The sequence below is a fragment of the Bufo gargarizans genome, chromosome 3, assembly GCF_014858855.1.
Source record: "Bufo gargarizans isolate SCDJY-AF-19 chromosome 3, ASM1485885v1, whole genome shotgun sequence".
In the NCBI taxonomy this organism is placed as follows: Eukaryota; Metazoa; Chordata; class Amphibia; order Anura; family Bufonidae; genus Bufo; species Bufo gargarizans.
The window spans coordinates 378690673-378706709 of record NC_058082.1 but is presented as its reverse complement, the minus strand read 5'-3'; the positions used below and the strand labels follow the sequence as shown (position 1 = coordinate 378706709).

At 41.9% G+C, this 16037-nt stretch overlaps 1 protein-coding gene across 2 annotated transcripts in view; it reads left to right on the top strand.

The window, feature by feature from the left end:
* TNNI1 (troponin I1, slow skeletal type) overlaps positions 1-16037 on the top strand; it is a 326051-nt gene that overhangs the window by 230785 nt on the left and 79229 nt on the right. For both annotated transcript variants that reach the window (XM_044288186.1, XM_044288187.1), the window contains exon 6: positions 13198-13287. In XM_044288186.1, the coding sequence (XP_044144121.1) occupies positions 13198-13287 (90 nt within the window). The remainder of the gene's footprint in view (positions 1-13197; positions 13288-16037) is intronic.

The following is a 16037-nucleotide window of genomic DNA, read 5'->3' as shown; positions in this document are numbered from 1 at the left end:
CAGTTACATGACAATCTTTATAATTGATCATTTGCTAATTAGTTGTAAGTCCAAAAATCCTATTATATGTATCAAATAGCCAAGATGATTGTGTACAAATTGATGGTAGTCTCACATTGTAGTAGATGGTTAGATATGGAGCCTAAAAGTCAAAAGTTCAAAATACTGTTAACCTTTTGCTTGTCAGTGTATAAAGAGCTAGCTGAAAATCACTGAAAAATGTGATGCAGCAACGTCGCCAAAGTTATTCAAGAAATTTGGTTAGTTATGAATTAATTCATCATGAATTGATATAAATAAGGTACCACTCTGCCTTAGGGTACAGCAACACAGGGCAGCCCTGCTGCCTTTCATATAATAATGAAGACCTCACTGTATAGTCCTTCATCATTGTTAATGCCTGCACGACACCTTTAAACAGGGGCAATTGCAGGTATGGGGTTTGTCTGGTTAGGTGGGGGTACAATGTGCATATTATTACTGTTCTTGCCTGCAATCTCCTTCAGGGCTTTTGACAGTGAATATTAATCAGCTCTGGCATACCCACTACTTCAAACCCAGTGCTGTCCTGCCCTACAGCAGAGAGCCTTCTTCTGCCTTTCCTCATTTTCCACATCATTTAATATCCATAAGAATATGTCATCAGGAACATCCAGCTTCTTATCTCTCTGCATATTACATAGTAACCTAGTTTAGAATGCTAAAAAAAAGACATCTGTCTATCGAGTTCTTTTTAGTGAATTCACCATGACCACCTCCTCAGGCAGAGAGTTCCATAGTCTCACTGCTCTTACCGTAAAGAATCCTCCACTATGTTTATGTACAAACCTTCTTTCTTCTAGATGCAGAGGATGTCCCTTTGTTCCCTAAATAGATGATGGGAGAGTTCTCTGCACTGATCAAATTTAATCAGTTACTTTGAGTGACACCTGTGACAGATGTCAGGAGATCAAGGAGACTGTCAGAGCATAAAGGAATCTAACAGCCTCTTTGATTACTCTTTATTCAGTGTTTGTTTGTGACCTCATCCCCTGTTTCTGGTGTAGCTTAGTACTCATTACTCTACCCTATTTAGTGTTGCCCCACCCTTCTGACTGTGCGGTAGATAGCTTTATTAGGGTTTTTTTTTTTTTTCAAACAATTTTTATTCAATTTTTGAATAGCACATCAAGAAGCATACAGATAATTGTGACAAGTACAATTGTCATGAATACAAGATATCCATTTATCATAATCAAATGTAAGTTGCATTAAATCCCTCAACCCCCCCCCCCTCTTAAACCCCTTATTCCATCCGGTTGCAGCCAATCTTACATATTCTGATTTACTCAATGACATCATTTCAACATTTCAGATCCCTATCCAACCTTTAAATTCCCTAATGTTCCTTTTAAGTCCCTAGTCAAGTACCACTCTGTAAATTTGAAATTATTCATAAGCACGTGCACTTCCTCTGCAGACAAATGCTTGGAAATATAAGTATTCAATTTTTCTAAGAAACCGGACGATTTACGATTTTTATGCCCTTCTGCCTCAAGTTGGTCCATCAATAGAAAGTGTCTCATAAGAATTTGAAATTCTGCTTCGGACGGTATTTGGGGGGACAACCAGTTGCGCAACAAGCATTTTAGAGCCACTAGCAACGCTCCATCCACTAACCCAGGGATCTTAAGATTGTCTGGAAAAACATGGAATAGAAGTACTCCCGATTCACATGGCAAAACCAACTTCCAGGTGTCCTTAACCCATGATAAGACCCATTTCCAGAATAATTGGACCTTTGGGCATAACCAAATACAATGATCTAGAGCAGCCTTTGGAGCGGCACATTTAGGACACGCGTTCAGTCTGTCCTTACTGTCACTTGAGTACGGTATGTTAAAGGCGTATATAGCTCTGTGGATTAATTTAAACTGCGTCTCTCTCCATCCCTCACACGCTACCACCTTCCTAATTCGTTTCAGGCCGTTCGTAATTTTGTCATTTCGGTCCTCCCCTTCACCTAATAACGCCTTCCACCCCCTACATAATTGGCCAAACGTTCTATCGTCCTCTCTATCTCTCAAATGCCTATATATTTCTGACAGAGACACCCTACTTCCAGTCTGTCCCAGCAGGATATCAAATCTATTTGCTGTGTACTCCCGACTAACGTCCCTCAATCTGCTTTTAAGAAAGTGATTGAGCTGAAAATATTGAAGTTCATGGCCCTTTGGGATCCCATATTTCTCCTGAAATTCCTGAAAGGACAGGTACCTTGCCTCCTTTTCGTGAAGAGTATGACGAAACATCCTCACACCCTTATCTTTCCAGATATTAAATAATTTATTTTGGCTACCTAATACGAAATCAGGATGGTTCCATAGTGGCATGGACTTAGTCGCTAGAAAGGACATGTTATACAACTTCCTCACTTCCTTCCAAGTAATTATTGTGTCCCTATATGTCACTGCCGATTTAATGTTTACTGGTAGGGAAGCCAATTTAGTGTGCAAGAGCGCCCCTAAATCCCACCCCTGGACAAATTCCCCTTCAAGTTTAGTGTTAGAGTAGTGGGAAGTCTGTGCCAACCAGTCCCTGCAATGTCTAAATAGACTTGCTAAGTTATATCTCCGTATATCTGGAAAACTCACTCCACCTTTATCTCCAGTCAAGAATAGTGGTTTTAAGGCCACTCTTGCCCTTTTGTTTGACCACACAAAACGCGCGAAGGCGCCGTTTAGCTCTTTTATGTCCTTATGCCGAATCAAAATAGGGAGAGTCTGCATGGGGTATAGTAATTTTGGAAAACTGACCATTTTTATCAAATGGCACTTGCCTAAAAGCGATAAAGGGAGATTCTGCCACCTATTTAATTCTTGAGTGACCTGTTTTATAAGGGGGGTGTAGTTTAAATTATAAAGTGAGTGAGTAGAATGACCAATTTTAATTCCTAAATATGTAATATATTGTTTGGCAATTGAAATTGGGTACCCTTGTATAGCCTTTGGTCTCCTTGGATCCGGGTGCCCAATGTAGAGCAATTCGCATTTACTAGTATTAACTTTGAAACCAGAAGTCTTCCCAAAGTCTTCAATAACATCCATTATTTTGCCGATGTCTTTCTGTGGATTAGCCAAAAAGAGAATAATGTCATCCGCAAAAAGAGATATTTTCACCTCTTGCGTTCCAATATGAATCCCTTCAAATACATTAGATTGTTCTAGAAATCTTGCCAGGGGTTCAATTGCAATATTAAACAGGAGTGGGGAAAGGGGACACCCCTGCCTAGTTCCTTTTTGCAGTGGGAAGGGCTTTGACAAATATCCTGGAAGGGCTATCTGTGCTCTTGGTTCTGAGTATAGAGCCGAAAGGTAAGCTCTAAACTCCCCCTTTATATTCATAAAGTCCAAGACCTTCATTAACCAATCCCAGCACACATTGTCGAATGCCTTTTCGGCGTTGATCGTCAGCAAAGCCATGGAATCTTTCTTAGAGTGTTGCCAATTGACATGATCCAATACTGCCATCACCCGTCTTATGTTAAAGACCGCTGACCTTCCTTTTACAAAGCCTACCTGAGACGGTCCTATCAGATCAGGTAACATGTTAGCCAATCTATTAGCCAAAATTTTTGAAAATATTTTTTGGTCCACATTAATTAAGGAAATTGGCCTGTAAGATGCTGGCAGGAGAGGATCTTTTCCTGGCTTGGGCAAAAGGCGAATGTGTGCCGTGTTATTGGTCAAGGAAGTCACTCGACCCCCCAGAACTCTATTGAACCCATCCCTTAGAACTGGGATCACTTCTTCTCTCAATGCCTTATAAAATTCCCCCGTGTACCCATCAGGACCAGGTGACTTTCCTGATTGTAGGGATTTAATCGTTTCCGAAATCTCTTCCAAAGAAATAGCTTTATTTAATTCCTCCAGTTGACTATCTAGGAGTTTTGGGATCTTCACTTGGTCTAACAAGTTAGTTACAGGTGTCTGAATATTAGAATCCTCCTCATATAGTTTTTGATAGTATTTCCTGAAAATCTCCAGGACTTCAACTGGGTCACTATGTTTTATTCCTTGGTCATCCGATACTGTGGGAATATAAATGGGACCCCTTGGGGCTCTAGATAATCTAGCTAGAAGTCTCCCAGATTTATTACCAAATGCGAATAATTTAGATTCCTTTTTAGTCCTATACATATTTTCCCATCTACTATACCACAGCTCGTAGTTTTTTTTTGCCACTACCCAATCTAATTTGTGTTGTTCAGAGGGGTTAACAAGAATAGCTGAATATTTCTCTCTCAGAGAGTCTGTGATCTCACTCAATTTTCTGGAAGTTTTTGCTTTCAGATTGTGGACATAGGAGATTATTCTACCTCTCAACACTGCCTTTTCGGTATCCCATAGTAGAATGGGGTTATCTGCGTGTTGTGCATTGTCTGCTGTAAATTCCAAATGCCACCCCTTTAACATATCTATAAAATTCTCATTTTCCCCCAGGAAAGATGGAAATCGCCATATAAAATCTGAGCCTTTACAGATTTGATCCCTCAAATCTAGCTGGATCGGTGCATGGTCAGAAATAACTAAATCCAATATTGTTGAATTGCCGACTCTTCCATGTAACCTGGCAGAAATCAGAAAATAATCAATTCTAGACCATGACTGATTAGGCGCGGAATAGAACGTATATTCTCGACCTTCGGGATTTCGGATTCTCCAGGGGTCAATGAGGCCATTATCCTGCGCTAAGTTTCTTAACGCTTTTACTCTTCTTGTACTCCCTTGTTTTTGGCTTCTCTCAGTTTTCCTATCTTCACCCTCATCCATGACCGTGTTCATATCTCCCCCTATTATAACATTGTGCTTCTGGGACATTCCAATGGAGGAACTGAGCGAGTTAAAAAACTGAGCATTCTCACCATTAGGCCTCATGCACACGACCGTTTTTTTTTAAGGTCCGCAAAAACGGGGTCCGTAGGTCCGTGATCTGTGACCGTTTTTTCGTCCGTGGGTCTTCCTTGATTTTTGGAGGATCCACGGACATGAAAAATGAAAAAAAAAATCGAAGTCAAGTTTGCCATTGAAATGATAGGAAAAAACGGACACGGATCACGGACACGGATGACAATCTTGTGTGCATCAGTTTTTTTTCACGGACCCATTGACTTGAATGGGTCCGTGAACCGTTGGCCGTGAAAAAAATAGGACAGGTCATATTTTTTTCACGGCCAGGAAACACGGATCACGGATGCGGCTGCCAAACTGTGCATTTTCCGATTTTTCCACGGACCCATTGAAAGTCAATGGGTCCGCGAAAAAAAACGGAAAACGGCACAACGGCCACGGATGCACACAACGGTCGTGTGCATGAGGCCTTAGGGGCATATACATTAATCAAACACAATTCCTCACCTGAGGATTCTATAATCGCTATTTGCCATCTCCCCTCTCCATCTGACGTATGCTGCACAATCCTACAATTCAAGGACCTATGAAGTAGTATCAGCGTACCCGCTTTCTTGTTTACTGAGGCTGACCCCAATACTTTTCCCACCCACATCTTTTTCATGCGTACAAAATCAATTTCCTCAAGGTGGGTTTCTTGCAGCATAGCAATATCCACTTTACAGCGTTTTAGATGCTTCAGGACCATATTGCGTTTTTCAGGGGATCGAAGCCCCTTTACATTCCAAGAAACTAATCGCATAATCCAATCGTCGCATGTTCTAGACGCGGATGCTCAGATATGACATAGAACCAGATGGAAATAACCTTACCCCCCTCCCCTTCCCAACTCCCCCTCCCCTCCCTACATAAGTGATTTCAAACTATCACCTAAACTGTATGAAGTATCCTCTCCTCTCTCTATTGTAACCCTCATTTGTGATTTCAACAGACTTCACTTTTTTCCGACATATTTGGTCAGTACAAACTGCCAAATTAAGACATATAAATCTCAGTGACAGGAGCGAAGCCACCTGTCAGCAACGTAACATTCTATATCATATTACTGCTGGTAAGAAATACAACCTGCAAAGAACTATAAGAACATCTTATCAAAGATGGTAAACTGAGATAATATTCCATATCTATTACTATCTATAATATGGCTTAAACATTAAAGCATGTCAACAGTCACCATTTCATCATGTTTCACCCGGGATCATATCCCGCCTTCTCTTAGCTGCTTCTGCATAGGAGACGCCATTTTCGATGCTTGCTTCTCCACAATCTTCTTTTCTCTCCGAGCGCAGAGTTCGACCCAGTGGTCTTTGATCAGGAATGTCCAACTCCAAACAGCGTCTCGCTTCTTCTGCCGACGTAAACGTGGAGACAGTCCCATCATTGAGAAAAACTTTAAGTAATGCAGGATACAGTAGTGCAAATCTCATTCACCTCTCATACATTTTTGAGCATATAGACGAGAATTCCCTCCTCTTATTCTGGACCTCCGCCGAATAATCACCGAAGATTAGGATCTTGTGACCTCTCAACTCCAGAGGCGGCTTTTGGCGTTTAAACAGCCTCAAAATTGCTGTTTTATCAGTAAAGTCCAGATATTTAACAATGACCGGCCTCGGTCTTCTTGAAAGCGCTGATGACCCCTTAATATTACGGTCGGATCCCTCTCGCAGGTCAGGGCCTATACGATGCGCTCTCTCTACTTTACACGTAGTATCCAGCCCCAAGGCTTTAGGGATTTCATGTTCGCAGATACAAACCAGATCTTGTGCTGGGATTGACTCTTGCAGGCCTAAGATACGCAAGTTATTTCTACGCGACCGATTTTCCAGGTCGTCAACTTTTACTTTAAGGGCCATGTTCTCACTCGCCACTTTCTCCAATTTCAATCGGAGGTCAGAGTAAGTTTCCTCTAGCGTCTGGATCCTTTGTTCGGCGCCATCTAGCCGTTTGCCATGTTCGGCAGAGGCTACTTGCAGTGACTGAAGTGTCAGCCCCACAGTGCTAGCCAAGGACTCTTGCAGGTCGGGTAGGATTCGATTCGCTACCTCAATTGCCAGTCGAACATAGTCAACCTGCTGATCTTCCCCTTGAGACTCAGTTTCTTTTTGTGAACGCTGGTCATCCATTTCATCAGGAAGCGCGGGCAGGAGAGATTCCTCCTCCGCCATCTCAAATTCCCGCGCTGTAACTTTTCCCAGCTTCTGGGATTTCGTCTTGTTTCTCGTCCCCATGTTAGTAACAAAACGATCCATACGCTCTTACCAACACGGTAAGCTCGTAATTCCCGGGTTTCCACCGGTATGAATGGGGGTTTTAGCCGACTTGTACACCAACCTACACGGAGCTGAGGTTAACTCCGACTCTCCATGTCGGCGCCGGAACCGGAAGTCCTCAGCTTTATTAGGGTTTGGCTGAGCTGGTGTGAGGTAGTCTCAGGTGTTCCTGCTCGTCCATCACTACAGAAGTTAAAGTATAACTGTTGCATTTTTTTTTTTTTTTAGTAATGGAATGTGGTGATTAATATCTCCTTGGTGGCCCCATTTCAACTTTTCACTCTGTATTCAATTACCCCTTAATTCTACATTTTTTCCCCTGCACTGCCTATTTTTACCTGTGCTTAAAATAGGGTTGCTAGGCATGGTCTGTCTATCTGTTTCAGGACAGAGGACACAGAAGCAGGCTGCGTGCAAGGTCACATTACTGACAGCCAGGGACTGTAAGTAAATGATTAAAGCCAGGTTCTCCCCAGCAGCTGATAACAGTGCCTGGGCTGTGTGCACTTCTCCCTGTCCCTGCGCTTGGCAGACGCTCCCTCACTCAGCAGACCTGGGAATGCAGAGTTGGTGCAGCGCAGACCAAGGAAGGGAGATCTGCCATCTGCTCAGTGTATAAATGAAAGCAACATGTGGTAAGAGGACCCCTTTGTGCTGCAGGAGATTAACCCTTTAGGGGGGAGGGCTCTGGTTACTGACACTTTTGGGGGGCTATTGTTACTGGCTAGTGAGGGCAGTTGGGATTAGCCTCAGGGTGAGGGCAGTGGCGGCCATCTTAACTGAATAGTGAAATTGCAGTTTTATGCAGACTGGTTGCTAAGGGCTGAATCTTATTAAATATGGGGTAAGTCAGTCTAATAGCAACTGATTCTGGAAAAACATGTCATTAGTAACTACATATATGAAAATTGAAATTAGGGTCTAAGTGTGACAGTTATCCTTTAAGTGTCGCGTTTGTGTTTTGTTTTCCCTTCCTTGCTTGTTGTTACTAGGCCTCAGGGAGATGCCTGTTCCTTCATCAGGGAAGGAATGGGTTGCCTCAGTCCTGACAATATTCTTAGAGCTCTTTAGGGTCTCCAATGTCCCAGGTTACAGGGTATGGGAATTTCTACCTTCAAGGGGTACCCATATGGTTAGGAGTCAGGGCCATTAGTAGGGTTACTAGGAGGTGACCTTTTCCTGTCCCTAGTGTTGAGACTTAGTGGCTTTCCCTTTCTCTCCTGGTTGTCAGTTTGGTCTTTACTCCTATACCTCATCTGTAACATTGAGGAGGTAAGTTCTAGACTGTACCGTGGCAAATCAATGGATGTAGTGTATCTTGACTTCTCCAAAGCATTTGATACTGTACCACATAAAAGGTTAATATATAAAACAAGAATGCTTGGACTGGGAGAAAATGTCTCAGTCGGGGGATGAGCCAGATGAGATGATCACCTCAGGAAGCACCAGGTAGGGGCAGCTGAACGGCCATGGGCAATGAGAATGCTTGGACTAGGGGAAAATGTCTGCATGTGGGTAAGTAACTGGCTCAGTGATAGAAAACAGAGTGCTTATTAATAGTACACACTCAGATTGGGTCACTGTCACTAGTGGGGTATTGGGCCCTATTCCCTTCAATATATTAATGATCTTGTAGAAGGCTTGCACAGTAAAATATACATTTTTGCAGATGACACTAAACTGTGTAAAGTAATTAACACGGAAGAGGACCGCGTACTGCGACAGATGGATCTGTATAGATTGGAGGCTTGTGTAGATAAGTGACAGATGAGGTTTAACACTGACAAACATAAGTTTATGCACATGGGAAAGAATAATGCAAATCTCCAGTAAACACTAAATGGTAAAACACTTTATAACAGTGACACAGAAAATGGACTTAGGGATTTTAGAAACCAGTGTCAGGCAGCTGCTGCCAAGGCCAATAAGATAATAGGTTGCATCAAAAGTGGCATACATGCCAGTAATGAGAACATTGTCCTGCCACTTAACAAATCACTAGTCAGACTACACATGGAGTACTGTGTACAGTTCTGGGCTTCTGTGAACAAGGCAGACATAGCAGAGCTGGAGAGTGTTTAGAGAAGGACAACTAAAGTAATAACTAGAAAGGGTGGACAACAGTGCCCAGAAAGATTATGAAAATTAGGGTTATTCACTTTAGAAAAAGACTAAGGGGAGATCTAATAACAATTTATAAATATATCAGGGGTCAGTACAGAGATCTCTCCCATCATCTATTTATCCCCAGGACTGTGATGAGGGGACATCCTCTGCGTCTGGAGGAAAGAAGGTAAGAGCAGTGACAATATGGAACTCTGAGGAGGTGATGGTGAATTCTCTAACAGAGTTCAAGAGGGGCCTGAATGTATTTCTGGAGTGTAATAATATTACATGTTAGTTACTAGAGATGGGTTGTTGATCAAAGGAGCTATTTTGACTGCCTGATTGGAGTAGGGAAGCAATGTATTCCACTACAATGAGGAAAATTGGCTTCTACCTCACAGTTTTTAGTTTTTTTTGCCTTCTTCTGGATCATCTTGAAAGATAATAGGCTGAACTGAATTGACAGATGTATTTCTCAGCCTTATAAACTATGTTATAAACTATGTAGCATTTTAGAGTTAGTTTGACTCTCTTTTGGTAATTCATCTCTCTCTGTCTCTAGTTTGGCTGCTTTTTTGTCATTTACATATTCTATTTTATTCCTCATAGTTTTTCAATGCTTCCTACCCCACTGTTTTACTGATTTAAATGCAGTGAGCCAGACCGACAGGGGAATTATATGTGAGGTCACAGTGGGAGCATTAGATGGGCCGAGGTACATACAGTTCTGGTTACTCACGCTTATGTCGTCCCTGGACAGGCTCGCATAAGTGATAAGGAGAATGGCAAAGGAATTCTCTGGGGCACACTCTGGTGTAAGGGACACAGACAAAGATGGTGGTTCGAGGTGCCCTTGATGGTCTGTATTAATGTGCCTATAGCAAGGTCCCTTGTAGTCGTGACGCCAGTACCTTTTATGGTGGTACAACCATTTACTGTAGTGTTAACTGAGGAATTGGAGACTGAGACAAGGATGGTGCAATCCAGCTTATTTTACTGACTGTTGCTCCTGATAACGGTTACATCCAAGTACAAAACAGTCTCTAGTACATCCAGATATGAAATACAGTCTCTTTAAGAGGGACAGAGGTAAAGCTGCAAGAGGTCCACTGCTCACGGGTGTGATGTCTGTTTTTCAGGCTATTAAAGATATAGTTATCTCATGAAGCACTCCTTATTTATCTCAATTACACAGGCGCTTAAACCCCTGATTACTGATGCTGCAGTACCGGAGCAGTATCGCCGCTGCTGCTATTCACACGTGTATTTTGTATTATGGTACTGCGCGATGCATTCCCTGTTCACCTTCACTATCTGTCAGTGCCCTAAAAACACAATACACAATAGCTATACAACTTCAGATTGGTAATTACCTGTTCCTGAATTCTTATTTATTCGACTGTATACTGGTGTCTTTTCTCTCGCTCTTACATCAGCATGAAGGGGATTTGGGAGGCTAAACCCTATCACTTTTATTGAGCTCAATAAAAGTGATAGGATTTAGCCTCCCGAATCCCCTTCATGCTGATGTAAGAGCGAGAGAAAAGACACCAGTATACAGTCGAATAAATAAGAATTCAGGAACAGGTAATTACCCATATGAAGTTGTATAGCTATTGTGTATTGTGTTTTTTAGGGCACTGACAGATAGTGAAGGTGGACAGGGAGTGCATCGCGCAGTACCATAATACAGAATATTAATGATATAGGTTTTATGCTTACTGGTAGAGGACTTTTACGCTGGTCCCTGTTATCCAAGTACAAGTTAGTAAGGCTGCCGGAGGCTGGTGAATCCTTCACTTTTAACTCCAAACAGTCCTAAGGCGTGTATAATGATGGCCGTAACCCTTTGGGTTTCTGTTTGGGTGCTTTCTGAATTAATATCCTTTTCTAAAGCTAAACTTCTAGCTGATGTCCACTAACTCTTAACAGAGTTCTGAGCAAGAGGTGGACCACTTCAGCTCAGGGCTGCAGACTCAAAACTGAGCCCTGAAGACTGACACTCTCTGGAGACTGACTCCTAAGGATGGAGTAGAGTTAATACTACTGTTTTCTGAGATTTCTGAGTTGTGTTATCTAATCTAAGCAAACACCTTAAATTGCTTTTCAATGGCTTTTGTCTCAAGATAACGCTATGAGTTAAGAGTGCTAACCCTGCTATATCTGTAACTAGGCCTGAGATGGGCTATATATATGGGATGTGTTGTCTCCCCCTAGTAGTAGGCTCAGTGTAATGGAATCTAACACACCTGTAGGCAGGGATTATGCATAAAAATGCACTGCAGCATAAAACAGGTTATATAAAGCATACAAAGCATAACACTGACTTTGCAGTACCCATGTGGGTAGTGGGACACTTCATATCCCCTTGTTTAACCCGTGTTGACCTCGACACGAAGATGAAGGTCTCCTGAAAGATACAAAAAGAGAACAATCCTGCAGGCATGAAGAACAGTACCATAACCCATAACAATACTTTTTCTTGATACTGAAAAGCAATTGGTTAGGCACAAATATAAATATCAGGCAAACATCAAGAATGGCAGTAAATAAGTGAAAAGGGACATTGTTTCTTCCCTCTGGAGACTGATGAACAGGGGCGCTGACCTGGCACAGCGGAATAGTAATAAACCAGGATAGTCCGTAATGGGGAAATAATAAACATGTATGTAAGTCAGGAGGCTCAGAGGGCATTCCCTGAGCATAGGGAATATAAAGATTATGAACAACACAGAGGCTCATGTACTTTTGAGTCTTTCTCCGGGCACAGGCTTGAACATTGCAACAACAAAACAAAGAAGACTGTAGAGAGTCCTTGGGGTAAGGAAAATAATCAGAGTCAAGAAGTTTCTTACCCAGGCTCTGTAGTTTCACCAAGAAGTAAAATTGTAATCCACATTAAACTGAGATGGCTGTAGAAATCAGGCATCTCCACTTCTTCCCAGTGAACTATGTGTGCAGCAGGATCTTGTTTGGTAACCAGGTGAGATAAGGCATCCGCATTCTCGTTGGACTTGCCCATTCTGCATTTTACAATGAAGTTGTAGTTAGCAAGACGTGAGGACCATCTTTGTTCTAAAACACCTAGCTTGGCTGTATTGAGATGTGCCAGTGGGTTGTTATCGGTGAAAGCTATGAAGGGAGTTGCTGCAAGGTATTCCTTAAATTTTTGGGTGACAGCCCACACAAGTGCGAGGAACTCTAACTTGAAAGAGTTGTAATTCCGGTCATTCTTTTCAGCTCCTTTCAGGGATCTACTAGAGTAAGCAATCACTCTTTTGTGTCCTTCTTGCATTTGGTACAGAACAGCTCCCAGGCCTTTCTGGCTGGCATCAGTGTAGAGATGGGATGTCCAGATTACCAACAGCCATTCCAAGACAGATGGTTCAGTCAGCTTCTTTTTCAGGAGCTGGAAGGCAATTTCGGCCTGACCTGTGTGCGACACTTCAGGATCTAGGTGCGATCCACTTTCAGTAGAGGAGGCCGGGCTTGTCTGGGACACGGCCTGGTCCGCCATGATGGATTGCTGCGTGCTTCTAAAGATCTTTGATAAGGTCTGCGATGGTGCCGGCGTACCCGGTATTTTAGATTACAGTGGAGGAAAACTGTAGCAGGAAAGAAAATACAAAAAAAAAAAAGAAATAGTCTCTCCTGCTGTAGAGAGAGATCTGGTCCTGCAGGTTTTTCAGAATCTTTTCCCATATACCAATTTGCTCAGCTTCTCTTTCTCTATAACATGCTGCCTGTGGATTGTTTAGCATTTTCATGTTGATAGGTTCCATTTAAAGCGTTATAGCATATTGCTGTACATTATAGTAATTCCTTCTAAGTAGCAAATACCCTATTTTACCTTAATTTTCTTTTTACAGGTGTTGTGTCGAGAGCTCCATGAAAAGGTTGGAATTTGTGATGAGGAAAGATATGATATTGAAGCAAAAGTTCTTCACAATACAAGAGAGGTAACTCAATTTTGATACAATTTTTTTCTCAAAACAGAGAGTGACTGGATCATGTTCAAGCCAGCAAATGTAAACATATACCATATTTTTCACCCTATAAGATGCACCTGCCCATAAAACGCACCTAAGTTTCTGAGGAGGAAAATAAGAAAAATATTATTTTGAACCAAAAGATGTGCTTTTAGTGGGTTTTGAACTAATGGTGGTCTGTGGATGACACTATTATGGGGGATCTGTGGATGACACTGTTATGGAGGGCATCTGTGGGTGACACTGTTATGGAGGGCATCTGTGGATGACACTGTTATGGAGGGCATCTGTGAATGACACTGTTATGGAGGGCATCTGTGGATGACACTGTTATGGGGGCTTCTGTGGATGACACTGTTATGGGGGATCTGTGGATGGCACTGTTATGGGGCGGGGGGATCTGTGGATGGCACTGTTATGGGGGGATCTGTGGATGGCACTATTATGGGGGATCTATGGATGACACTTATGGGGAAGGGGATCTGTGGATGACCATGCTATGGGGGGGTTGGAGGAATCTGTGGCTGACACTATATAGCATCTTATGCTATATGTGTCATCCACAGATTCCCCCCATAACAGTGTCCCTCAATTCACCGGGCCTCACTGCTCACAGCAGTATACATATCTAAACAGTAATCCTTAACCTCGAGTAACTTTAATTTTAAAGCAGCGCTACCCTGTTTACTACCTTACAATCAAGCTCTGGTAACAGGCAGAGTGGGCAGCGGCGTAATGTCACTCACGTCGCACGCCTGCTCCGCCTGCTTCATTCATAAAGTGGGAGGAGCAGGTGCCGACCTCCAGCCCTTCCTCCCTCCCTGTTGATACATCGCTGTGCAGCATCACAGCCGGCGATGTATCAGCGTTAGCAATGTAAAAATGACAGCATTCGCCCCATAAGACGGTACATTTTAACAATTTCCTGATGCAGCGATTTTTTTTTTTTTTGTTCCCTGCCTTCCCTGAACTATAAGATTTTTATATTTTCATTCACATAGCCATATAAGGGCTTTTTGTTTTGTAGGACAAGTTGCTCTTTCTAAATGTATCATTTAATATTGCATAGCGTGTAGTAGGAAACTGTGAAAAACTCCAAAAGTGGTTGAATAAAAAAATAATAATAATGCAATTCAGCCACAGTTTTATATGTTTTGTTTTTACGGCATTCACTATGTGGTAAAACTGACTTGTGTTCTTCATTCTCCAGGTTAGTATGATTATGGCAAAACCACATATATTTTTATTGCATTTCAATACTGAAAAAAAACTTAACTTTGAAAAATATTTTTCTCTTTTCATTGCCATATTCTGACCACCATAACATTTTTGTAGTTATGTCTACGGAGATGTGTGAGGGGTAATTTTTTTGCGGGACGATCTGTAGTTTTTGATAATACCATTTTGGAGTGTGTATGACTTTTTGATAACTTTTTATTCATTTTTTTTGTGTGTAAAATGATAAAAAAAATGCAACTTCCATTTCTTCCCGTTACACCATTCACTGTATGAGAAGTGTTTTTTTTGTAGCTTTTTTATATAGATTTTAATAGTACGGGCAATGCCAATTATGTTTATTAATTGTTTCATTATTTTGATATGGGGGAAAGGGGGGTGATTTAAATTTTGATTTATATATTGTTTTAATTTATATACATTACAGACCAAAAGTTTGGACACACCTTCTCATTCAAAGAGTTTTCTTTATTTTCATGACTATGAAAATGTTAGAGTCACACTGAAAATTATGAATTAACACATGTGGAATTATATACATAACAAAAAAGTGTGAAACAACTGAAAATATGTCATATTCTAGGTTCTTCAAAGTAGCCACCTTTTGCTTTGATTACTGCTTTGCACACTCTTGGCATTCTCTTGATGAGCTTCAAAAGGTAGTCACCTGAAATGGTTTTCACTTCACAGGTGTGCCATGTCAGGTTTAATAAGTAGGATTTCTTGCCTTATAAATGGTGTTGGGACCATCAGTTGCATTGTGGAGAAGTCAGGTGGATACACAGCTGATAGTCTTACTGGATAGACTGTTAGAATTCGTATTATGGCAAGAAAAAAGCAGCTAAGTAAAGAAAAATGAGTGGCCATCATTACTTTAAGAAATGAAGGCCAGTCAGTCCGAAAAATTGGGAAAACTTTAAAAGTGTCCCCAAGTGCAGTCACAAAAACCATCAAGCACTACAAAGAAACTGTCTCACATGCGGACCGCCCCAGGAAAAGAAGAGTCACCTCTGCTGAGGAAGATAAGTTCATCCGAGTCACCAGCCTCAGAAATCGCAGGTTAACAACAGCTCAGATTAGAGACCAGGTCAATGCCACACAGAGTTCTAGCAGCAGACACATCTCTAGAACAACTGTTAAGAGGAGACTGTGTGAATCAGGCCTTCATGGTAGAATATCTGCTAGGAAACCACTGCTAAGGACAGGCAACAAGCAGAAGAGACCTGCTTGGGCTAAAGAACACAAGGAATGGACGTTAGACCAGTGGAAATCTGTGCTTTGGTCTGAGTCCAAATTCGAGATCTTTGGTTCCAACTATCGTGTCTTTGTGCGACGCAGAAAAGGTGAACGGATGGACTCTACATGCCTGGTTGCCACCGTGAAGCATGGAGGAGGAGGTGTGATGGTGTGGGGGTGCTTTGCTGGTGACACTGTTGGGGATTTATTCAAAATTGAAGGCATACTGAACCAGCATGCTTACCACA